Source organism: Falco naumanni, chromosome 9 (genome assembly GCF_017639655.2).
Source record: "Falco naumanni isolate bFalNau1 chromosome 9, bFalNau1.pat, whole genome shotgun sequence".
Taxonomy (NCBI): Eukaryota; Metazoa; Chordata; class Aves; order Falconiformes; family Falconidae; genus Falco; species Falco naumanni.
In genome coordinates this window covers 6992316-7003914 of record NC_054062.1, presented here as the reverse complement: position 1 = coordinate 7003914, position 11599 = coordinate 6992316, and the positions used below count along the sequence as shown (strand labels likewise).

Sequence of the window (11599 nt, the reverse complement as noted above, 5' to 3'; positions counted from 1 at the left end):
CATAGCGGAAGAAGCAGCAGCACATTTCACATCAGAGTGAAAGACAGCAATACATAAATGGAGGCTAGTGCAGTGAAAGGGGTAGGACGGGAGGTAATTCTCAGGTCAGGATCCCAAGTGCAGCAGAAGCCTGTAAAAGGAGAGCACTCTCCTCACCACTACACTCCTCTGCCTATGTTTTTTCTCCACAATGTTCACTTTCTTGAGCTAAACTTTCCCACTTTTTAATGCTGAGAGTTTCAGGGATCCAGGTAATACTGGTTCAGTTTTGCGGGGCTATTCTGCCACCCTCTTAAAACACATTTTGTTCCTAAGTGTTTCTGATAAGTTTAACAGCTGGATGCATTCTTTACCTCTAGGAAAAAATACGTCAGAGGAAGAAGCGGGTCAGTTTTCTCCTGGCTGCACCTTCACCCTCACATACAGGTCACCTGCTCTAAGAGTCCAAGGGACATTCTGTTTCTGCAGTCTATTTAATGCTCGATCCACCACGTAAATGAAAACATTCTTCTTGAATTTAAGGGGATTTGGATTTGGCCTTAATGCTTAATCTAAAAACAAGAGCAGTTTGTTATAACGATAACGTCACAAAACAAAGGTTGGTAAAAACTGTATTGAGAACCAAGCTCTTCGAACGGAGATTATAAAACAACTAGAACGTTGTTTGCAAAGGACATGTACTTTAATTGCGTACATTCCTGCAATATGGAAGAGTGATAGAGGCTGGAATAACCTTTGAACGCCAGACTGTATTTCCTGATGACATGAAGCAGAATGCTCTCCGCTTGCACTTTGGAAAGACACAGGGAAATAAGTGTTGCATCTTAAGACAGACCCAAATTAATCTTTAATGATGTTGAAACATTTATATAATCCACCGGTTACATGCAGCAAAAAAATAATTTATGAGAATCATAACAAAATTAGCTAGAATAAGGTCAGTCTGCTATTGCTGTTGTGCAGCTAAACTTATAATCACAGTTTCAGTAGATGGATATTAAGATAATTCATCCATCCTGCAGAGGCATTAAAAGCTCGAACCCCTCCTCATCTAATCATGCAGCTTCACTTTTCAGATGAGCCCTGAAACTCACTTGTCAAGTGAGTTAATCTGCAGGATCTAGTTTTGATCACAAGGCCAGAAATGTCAGACATTTCTCCCTGTTGTCTATGGCTCATGACCTAAACCAGGGGAAGAAATTCTGTTTGCTAAGAAACACACAAGATGTGCAAGCCAGGCTTCTGCCTGAAAACCATCTTTGACGTCGTTTGATCGTGAACAGACACTAACGCACCTGGTCTTGAGGGAGATTCTTTGTAATAAGCTGAAGGAAAGTATCGCTGATTGTCAGCCCATGTTTTGCTGAGTGTGGCTGGCAGCAGAGAGAGATCTCAACCCTTTGTGCGATGAAGCAAACACCTGGTTTTACTACAGCGGCGTTCGCAGTGCCCTAAAGGTTTCCATGGCTAGCGATTTTCGTCAGGAGGCAAAGGCCCTGGGGAATCGTGCACCCTGCACTCGGTGGGAGCCCAGGTGCAGGTGACAACAGTGGTGACAGGGCCGGATAGGGCACACCAGGGCGAGGAAGCGGACAAGCGGCTGGCGGTGGAGCAGCCCAGCCAGGTGGCTGGTCCCCGCGAAGCCCCCGGTCCCCTGACCCCGTGCAGTCCCCAGCCTGCGGGTCACCGGGCCCGGGGCCCACCCGGCGGCGCCTCAGCAACACGGAGCTGCTCAGGCCGCTCCCGGCGTTCTCGCCGCCGTTCACCAGCAGGGCTCCCGCACGGCGGGCCCGGCGCCGCAGCCCGGGGTCACCACCCGGTCTCCCTCCTCTCCTCACAGCGGGGAGGCGCTGCGACCTCAGCAGGCCGGGCGCGCCGCGACCCTCGGGTGTGAGGGCTCCCCCGGCCCCCCGCAGCCCCGGGGGCCGGCCCAGGGCCCGCGCCGCCGCGGAAGGGCCCGCCGGGGCCCCGGGGGAGGCCGAGCAGCGCGGCCCCTCTTCGCCGTCCCCGCGGCAACGGTTGCCTAGCGAGGGCGGCGGGCGGCCGGGCCCCGCGCCTGCGCACTGCGGCGGCCCCGGCCCCGGCGGCGCGCGCGGGAGCAAGCCCCGCCCCCCTTCCCGCCGAGCGCGCGCCGCCCCGGCCGGCCGGCAGAGGAGGACGGGGAGGGGGAGGGGGGGGGGGGGGGGGAGAGGGCGCGCGCGCGGGGCGGGCGCATGCGCGTGCGCGCGGTCCCGAGCGCTGATAGCCCCGGCCCGACGGCGGCGGCGGCGGTGGTGGCTCTCTCCGTCCCTCCCGGCCACCCCTCCGCACCGGCCTGCCGGGCCTCCTTCTCGCCTCTCAGCGCGCCGCCGGGGCCACGGGCGCCGCGGCGGTGCTTCCCCCCTCCCGCCCCCCCACCCCCCCCCCTCCATCCCCGCCCCGGGGATGAGGCAGCGGTAGCGCGGCAAGGTGAGGCGGCGGGGCCTGTAGGCCGCGGCGGGCGTGCGTGAGGGGGCAGCGGCGGCGGGGGCGCGGCGGGCTGCCGTGTGCCGAGCAGCCTCCCGGCGCCGGGTGGGCTGCGCCCCTCTCCCTCCTCCTCCTCCTCCTCCCTCTCCTCCTCCTCCCGGGTGGGGGCGGGGATGCGGGCAGGGCCGCGGCGGGGTGGGGGCGCCGCGTCCCCCCTGCCCTGCTCGGCGCGGCCTCCCGGCGGGGCGGCGCGGGGATGGGGGTGCGGGCCAGGACCCTCTGCTGCTTCTCCCGGGCCCGGCGGGGGAAGGAGCCGCAGGTGCTGCCCCGGGCCTGGCCCCGCGGGGCGGGGGCGGGCGGGGGCCGCGGTACCTGCCCGCATTGTTCGGCTGCCAGGCGGCCGGGGGGGGCTGCGGAGGGCGTGCGGAGGGGCCCAGCCCGCCTTTCTTCCCGCGGTCGGGCAGGTGCTGGGGCCGCTCCTTTCTTCTCCCGCCAGCTCCAGCCCGTAGCTCTGGCCAGGGGCTCCCTGACAGCGGATCTGCCGCCCTCCTGGAAAAGGGATGCTCTTGGAAAAGGGATGCTCCTGGGGAAGGGATGCTCGCTCGGGGTTCGGATGGCCCTTGATTTCCGAGTGGATTTGCAATGGCTAAATAAGCCTTGCCGATGGCAATCCTGAAGGATGGTGGGCCTGGGGGGTTCAGCCCCACCGTATTGTGCCCGCCGTGATGCGCGCTGGCCAGCCATTCAGCCAACTCCTCCTGTGCGCTGTTGAAAAGGCGGTGGGAGCGATTGCGTGTGTAAAAGTCCGCTGTCTTTTGTTTTTCTTTTAGATGGTGGATGTTGATATTTGTGCGGGTGGAGACAGTACCAGAAGAAAAATGGATGCCCTGACAGATAGCGCAGTTGAGATTGTCCCTTTGGAGCTCTATGATTCAGCCCGAGCCAAAATAGCTGCTAATCTACAATGGATCTGTGCTAAAGCCTACGGAATAGGTAAGATCACTTTTAGCAGGAAGCCCTCCTTGGTTTTTGTTCTTGCTTTTTCTGCCTTCCCCTGCCGTTCCAGCAGTAATTAAATTGAGCTTAAATCACCTTTGTTTTAAATATCAATAATATGGCAGTATGTTCTCTTGTAATATTCTATGTTTCCTGGTGCCTTTGACAGGAGTAATGGAACTGTAGGAGATGCCCTGAATCAGCAAACATAAAGGTGAACGCTCGCTCACAGATTGCACTTGTGAAGAATGCATACCTAAAAATGTATAAATTCTCATTTTAGTTAAGTAGGCTTTCTTCCACAGAACTGTATGTGAACTTGCAGGCCTCAAGCAGGACAAGCTTTTATGTCCACTTGGGACTCTAATTTTTTTTTTTTTGGCAGGTTGTGGTTTTGGTTTCAAAATGATCTAAAAAGCAGTTATTTTATCATCAACATTCCTTTATGTAAAAGAAAGGTTGAATGAGCAGGTACAGTTTGTGTCCTGTGACATTAAACAGCAAGTTGTAGGTGACGGAGGAGTTCTTTGCTTTATGTTGCCATTAGCCATTACAGACAAACGGGAAAATAAAGATTCTTGCTGTATCATTTGTACGGTATTTTCCTCACATCTATTGGCATTTGTTTTTTCATTTTGAACTATATCTATCCGTGTGTTCTAAATTATTGTTACTGGATACATCTTAAGTCTAAATAGCTTAATTATGAAGAAATATGATGGAATACTTGTGTTTTTTGCTTATCCAGAACAAAACATATAATAAAAACATGTAAGAATCTTGTTTTGGAAAATGAGGTAGCCCTGTTAATCTAAGTCTTAATTCGCCAAACTCATAATATGCTTAATGGATTAACACTAGCTTACTTGGTGACAAGGCTGAAGAAAAGCAGTCCATTCCTGCAGTTAAATATTAATCCTTTTGGAATATTTTTAAAAATTCTTCTTCTTTTTTAGTATTTCCAACTCTGTCAGTGTGCTCGTCATCTTAATGATTGCAGGGAAAATGGAAAATCATGGGTTTATAATCAATATTAGCAAAGATATTTCATTACAAGAGACAAAAAAACCCCCATTTATCAGATGATGGTTTAAAAATACGGGAATTTGGGGAGAGTGTTAGTGAAACATTGGTAACTTAAAAGAACTGAAAAGGCATTTCCTCATGTAAATATTTTTTAGTTGCTGGAATTGTTTGTAGCGTTCCTGAAGACTTTTCAGTGATCAGAGATAAACTGGATATTCCAGACATGGAAATGCACTATTTATATTATGGCTTTGTTTCAGAAGAAACCTAATCCTAAATTAGAATTGGCTGGCATGGATCCTGTGCTGCAGAGGAAGCTTTATGGCCTTGTGTTTCTTGGTAGTGTCTTTTGGGGCTCCAAAATTCAGGGTTATGTCTGTATGTCTTGGACCAGTTAACTTTTGGTTAACAGTAAGTCTGTCTATGCACTTGACGATGCAGACTTATATTGAAAATATTTGGGTTTTCTTTGACTACAAAGAAATCCAACTTCCATAATGACAATGATGGGATCTCCAGCGTAGAGAAGGCTGTAGCAGCATTTGCCAGTTTTTCTGCTTGCATTTAGGCTCGTTCAGATTACATTGTAATAGAAGCTAATTGCCATGAACAGCAGGAAAAAATATTTTTTGCTGGGGTTTTTGGTGTTGCGTTGTTGGTCAGCTCCAGTGAGTATGGGTTCTTTTGTGCGCGTATCTTTGCAGGACCATGGCCTGTGGAAGTTCAGTTTGATTTTTGAAATGGCTTCTGCAAGGCGTTGTCTCGTACTAACCATTACTTCTGGAGTAGCATTGCAAAATACTTAGAAATTTATAAGCCTCTTTATTTTGTAGAGAGATGTTTTAAAAGGTTTCCTATGTGATTATAATTGTGAATAATATTTGAATGCAGTACATTAATTTTTCTCTCTCGGGGTTATGTTTTTGGTTTAAGATACTAGATGTTCAGTGAGTCTTGGGCGGCTACCACGTGATTGTGAATTCTATGTAAAATATCACTATGCAGATGGAAGTTTTAGGGGGGCTTTTTTATTATTTTATGCTTAGTTCTGGTCAACTTGGTGGAAAAAAAAATACTTTTCCGGTTATAATATTAAAACACACTTAATGTTCTGAAGTAATTCTTATCTGATAGGGTTTCCATAATTGCCTTTGAATGGCTAAGTGAAGAGTGGTTTTCTGAAATGTTAATTTGGAATTGATGGATGTGGTTTGACATAATTTTGTGCCTTAATCTTTCAAATGATGGTGCATATCCTGGATTTCATTTTTATCTGAGTAAGGCTAAGTTCATGGTGAAGTGTGAGAATGGTCAAGAGCAGGAATTTGATTCTAGTGTAGGCTGTTACTGTAGGTCATTCATCACTGCAGGTTTTACTTGAAACTGTATTTTCTATTCAGTGTTAAAGGATATTTTAATTCTCCACGTATAAGTTGGCGTCTAAATAGGAAAGTTCTTTATTCTTTTCCTTTTTTTTTCCTCAAGGGCAAATTACTGAGAGCGCTCATGACAAGTAATTTGAAGTCCTAGTTTGGGCTTTGTTTCATTTGATGATGCATTCCTCCTTTTTTCTCTTCTGGCCATGAAAAGAGAGAATTTTGAGTGCTGAACAACTGGGCACAGCTACCTCCTCTCTTCAACACAAGTGCTGCTAGTGAGACAAGTCCTTTTCTTGCAAGGGAATTGGGCTGAATGGTTTGTTCCGGTTTGTTCCTGTCTGTCTGTGGTGGATGCTTGGTTGTCAGAGATGGACTCTGGAGGGAGGTCTTACAATTGTCAGAATAGAGGGGAAGGGTGCTGCGAAGGAAGGTGTTTCCCTATTCAGTGTCATCAATCTCCCCAGATAAATCTGGGAGTACTGACATGGATTGCTCTAAAAGTCTGTGTGCAGACATCTGGAAACTATGCACTTGAAAGATTATGAAGTGCATGTAGCTGAGACAGTAGTTTGAGGGAATGGGGTTTGATTAGGACAGAATTATCAGCAAACCTTTTTAGAATCAAACATGCACTTTAGGAATTCTAGTAGCAGTGTGAAAATACAATTCATAGCATGTAAGTGGCCGAGCAGCAAGGGTGCCGCAGAGTTTGTGGAACTTCAGTTCACAGGAGGCAAGCGTGGGAGGTTTAGAGAGGCTTTGCAAGCCATCCACAGGAGAGATCGCTTTCGCAGTCAGTGCAATGAACCAGATTGCCCAGCGGTAACAGGGCCACATGCTGCACAAAGCTGAGCAGAGGGAAGCGGACCTGGTCCTTCAGTGCCACTGTCCCCTCCGGCACTGAGCAGTAGCAGCAGTCAGAATGAACACAACTAGTATGTTTTTGTTTGGTACAACTTGGGAAAGTAGGCAATGACAACAAAAATTTTTGATTTCTCAGCAGATTTAGTTAGTACAGTGTTAATTTGTGTGTAGAAATTGTTTTCAGTCATCACTGTTACAATGTTAAAATTTAGATAGGGAAGGGGTATATGGAAGTTTCTCTGTGTTGCAGCTTGCTGTGGGCTTTCCATAACAAATGTTGTTGCTTCTTTAAAAGTGTTTAAAATTTGGATTTTTCCAAAATGAACTTGGTCAGTTTTACTTACTTACTAGGGCTAGGAGCTTTACATAGTTTCCAGAATCTGTGCTAACATTTGCCTTAGACATTTGGCAAGAAAGTCAAGGACTAATGTTAATGCATTGTAGGGGAAATGCTAGTGTGGCTTTTTTTGGTCTTTGAAGTATTTGCTGCTTACCTGTTAAATAATTTTTACAGTACGGTAATGGCTACCCACAGTTACTGGCTGGTAGAGGCAGTGTGAGCATGCTTCCAGGGCTAAATCTCCTAAATACCTGCGTTCCCTGCTTCTGTTCCTTGTCAGCTTTCTTCTCAGGCCCATAGTAAAAATATTCTTAAGAAAGCTGTTGTGTTTTGCAGATCTTCAATCATTAAACATCTGTTTCTTTTATAATGCCTGTTTCATAAACACTTACTTGTGTGAAGTTTACAGGGGTGAAGAATTCCATAATTACTATTTTCTCTCCTCCATTCAGGTTTGTGGCTTTGTGCTTGATCAAAAGATATGATAATGAGAGTGCGGTCACTCTCACCAGCTGTATACAAAGTCTTTAGCATGTTTTTTTTCCTGCCTGTTGTATGTAAATTTTATTGTGTAATATTATAGATCACTTACAGACTTTATAATACAGTTCTGTAATGAGAGGCAACAAAGAATGTTTTTATTATAACACAGATTGGCTTAGTTGCTGAGAACATGCAGTTTCTGCTCATGGTCTGCAGCATAGAACACTTCCATACAGCACTAAATAATTCCGTGAACAGATACGGATACTAATGAAATCCTGCTCAGAATTTGAGTAACCTTCGTTCTGTTTACCATGATGCTTTGGCTCTCTTTCCATGTGAAACCAGTTCTTCGTGCTTCTGGAGGTAAAAAAAAATCTGGGGTGTATCCACTTCTGCAGTTCAAGGGATAAGTCAAATTTTGTTCAGATTGCTGTATTTTGCTTTATTGCATCATTATCAGGTAGTCCTCCTTGAACAGATGTTTGTAGGTGAGATGACAAAGAAATGATCCCTACCCTAAAGTGTTGAGTGTGATAGTAATTGTGTCTCTGATGGTTGCTACAAGTGAAGTTACTTCTGTAATCCCGTACGCTATGGTGTACACAATGATCTATGCTTGGAACTCTCAGTTTTTTTGAGAGATTAGACCATTGATGTGACTGAACAGACCTAAAGAATTGCTTCATGAGAAACTATGACCGTTTATTTTTGAGCTCTTCATCTCATAAAAATAGCTGGTAAGAGGTATCTCTCCAGTGGGGCAAGAATGCTTGAGTCTATGCTGCTGAAACGTGGAACAAAATAAATTATTGCTTTGGTTTTGTAAGCGTGGCAAGCAGCAAAAATGAGCATTTTTAGTAATAAGCTGACTACATGCAACGAAGTAACATGGTATAAAATTTATGTGTGAAAGAGATCTGGTCAACTGTGATAGTGAGTGTAGCCATGGTAAATTCTTCGACAATTCTGAACAGAGAACTTAGGACAAATTGATTTAATGATGTATGCCTTCACAGATCTGATTTATCAAGTTATGTGCCATTGTTTTTAAGTTCCTATAAAACCACTGGTAGGTTTTTAAGCTTTGTCTTTTGAGCACCTCAGTTTGTCTAAAACTGGCAACTTTAAAGCTTGCATTGAAGTTGATGCTAACATTTTCCTGGGTCAACAACTTGGAAAGCACATTAGGGAAAACAGAAGGTGTTTGCAAGCTTCTTGATAGCATGCAACAGTAACATAAAAGTGGCTTACTTTTAGAACGAAGATGGTATTGGGAGATGTTTTTATAAGCAAAAAAAAAAGACAGTTTAATTGCTTTTGGTTTGCTTTGGTATGATTTGTTAAACTGTGCGAGTAAGCATGTTTGTAGCTATAGCTTACAAGTTAATTGCTCAGAAGATTATTATTCATGTTGATTTTTCAAAATTCCCAAGCATAAATATGTAAAACTACAAGTTTTAATGAAGAGAATTTTTCTAACATGTAAGTTTAGTTTTAGGTCATGAAAGTAAGGTGTTGAAAAAGGTGCTTATAGAAACTGGGACTTGGAAAGACTGGGACATTTTCTTCTTTTGACACATTCTGTAGTGAGGCAAGCAAAAAGTGTATGACACTTGGAGTTTGCCTGATCCATAAAAACCAGGGAGAAAAGCTATCCATAATAGTGGTGGTTAGTTGTGTATCCATAGTGTGTTATTTAAATTAGCATTAGGTTGACTCTGAGGGTGTATAATTGTCCCAAAACTAGCAGTGTATTTCTGAGATTTTTGGCAATGTGGGAATTTTGACTTTTTTTTAAGGGGGTTTTGGAGAATGAGCAGACCTGGCTGCTGCAGGTATTCTGTGTGGTTTTATACTGCAGATAAGAATAATTAGCAGAGATATGAAAGATAAGATAGGTCTTTTATGTCGCGGATTTAAAGTATTGAAGATACCTCACAAACAGAGCACTTCTTTTGTCTGTGGCTACCTAGGAAGGCTGTTACCCTGCTTGAGATAATCGCATTGTGTACAGGACATCTACAACTCATGATATTTGGAAGTTTCTCAGCTCAGTTCTATACATACTTACAGCATCCTTTTTGCATTACATTTTTCCCTGCCACTTTCTCATTTATTTGTGCCTGCCATGTGGACAGTACGATTATGTCCAGCATGAAATACATTTGAATTAAATAGTAAAGTTAATATTACCACTCTTGAGCTTTGACGTGGTTCTTATATCTTTAATATTTATTTTTAGTAATAAATAAATGGGCCTTTAGTCAGGACATCAGATTAGTTCCTTTGTCACAGATGGGCAAATTTACCCAGCAGAAGTGTTGTATACAGTAATGTAGGAAATAAAACTGAGCAAGTGTTCACAGTGAAATAAGTTGCAATGGATTAATGTTTCTGAATAACTTTTTATGATAGCATTCACATTATTAATCCTGGCACTAGAAGTTATCCCTGCCCCCAGCCGTCTTTAATCCTGGTCAATCCAAATCCATTCAGTCCTTAGGCACTTGTATGGAGATCAGAAACATGATGTTAGAGGGTTCTTCAGCATATAAGAAAAAGATTTCAGATCTCTTGATGGGATGTTTAGACTAAAGAACAGTAGCCGAGATACAAGGTGTGGTGGTTTTTTGTTTGTTTGATTTGGTTTGTTTCTTTTTTTAAATATATTGATTTCTGTGACATGGAACCTCATCACGAAGAACTAGATCCATTTATTGCTAGAAAAGGCTTTAAAAAATCATTACAATGTTGCTAGTTTAAGTGAAAATTAATGTTGGAGGTCTTACAGCCCCGTCACACAGGAAGCTGAGCATCATGTTCCAATAGTCTCTTCAGTTTTAATAATGTGTGTAAAGATCCTAATCCAATAGGTTGTATCCCTTGTGGGTATGTTATGTTGAAGAGGAAGCGTTTTTGCTTTCTGTAGTTAGTCTATGTAAACGTGTGGAAAAGGGACTGAGGAAAACCCAGAGAGCCGTTTGCTGATGCAGTGGGATGCAGGGGTAGCTGGACAGCCGAGGAGGAACTGCAAGGTTCTTTGTCCAGCATTACTCACAGCTCAGTTTCAGACAGTCACCTCGGTTACCCTGCTCTGTGGGGGTCTGCGGAGCTGGAGGAGGGCGGATGTTCGTACTTAAAACCCTTATCTAAGTACTTCAGGTTTCAGACATTTTGAATTCGCTTTCTTTTGTTTGTTTTAAAAAAGCCTTTAAAACTTGGAGTGGTGCTAATGCTTTTGCCAGAAATGTACTACTTCATGGATATTTTATGAGGTAGTATTCTATTATTTCCTTTCACAAATACTCTGATTGTTAAAAGGTGTAGCTCCTTGTAATGAAGCTGAAATGTTGAATTATATGAGCTGCTTTATGTTGTGATTTTTTATTTTTTTTTTTTTGGATCTTTCCTCAGTCTTTACAAATGCAAGCTCTAGTTCTCTTCCTGGAAATGGCAGTGACCATTAAATAGAATTAGCTTTCAATTGCGTTTGATTTTAGGTCGGGTTGTCTGATGTTAAGAAGATTAAAAATATTTGAATTTATTACCCATTTCACTAAAAATGGACACCCACATTAACAAGTGCTACTTATGTAGTGCCAGTGGGGTTTTATTGTGTCTCTTCCAACCTAGACTGTATATCACAGCATTCGATGTCATGTAAAGGAAAAATAATGATCTTCATTTTTTTAAAATTAAGAAAGCTTTCCATTTTGAAAAATAGGGGCAGTGTTGTATGACTAACTGGGTAGCTGTTAGAGCTGTTACAACAACACTGGTTTACTAAGTATTTTTATTTAAGTGAGATGTACTTCTGGCTCATGTAATTGATAACATTCTGTCTGAGTTTCTCTTCTTTATGAACATTAAGTGCTCCGCAGTATATACATACTGTGGCTTGTTTTGCAGTTCAAAGACATGCTATGGGTAGGAGTGGCTTTGAATGGGGAGATGTAATTATTCTGGAAATGAGCTGAATGAAAAGTAAATATGCTGCCAAATTAATTCTTTTAACTGTAGATGTATGTATTTAAAATTAACGGTGGAAGTGACTCTGGGGGAA

General features: G+C 44.0%; 1 protein-coding gene across 5 annotated transcripts in view; it reads left to right on the top strand.

Moving 5' to 3' along the window:
* The first annotated feature begins 2305 nt into the window (after positions 1–2305).
* Positions 2306–11599, top strand: part of CAMSAP1 (calmodulin regulated spectrin associated protein 1) — a 28719-nt gene continuing 19425 nt past the window's right edge. For 4 of the 5 annotated variants that reach the window (XM_040606110.1, XM_040606106.1, XM_040606107.1 and 1 more), the window contains exons 1-2: positions 2701–2764; positions 3276–3438. In XM_040606110.1, the coding sequence (XP_040462044.1) occupies positions 2702–2764; positions 3276–3438 (226 nt within the window). In that variant the 5' untranslated portion in view covers position 2701. Of the gene's footprint in view, positions 2449–2700; positions 2765–3275; positions 3439–11599 lie in introns of those variants that run through there. The other variant, XM_040606108.1, reaches the window with a different exon arrangement.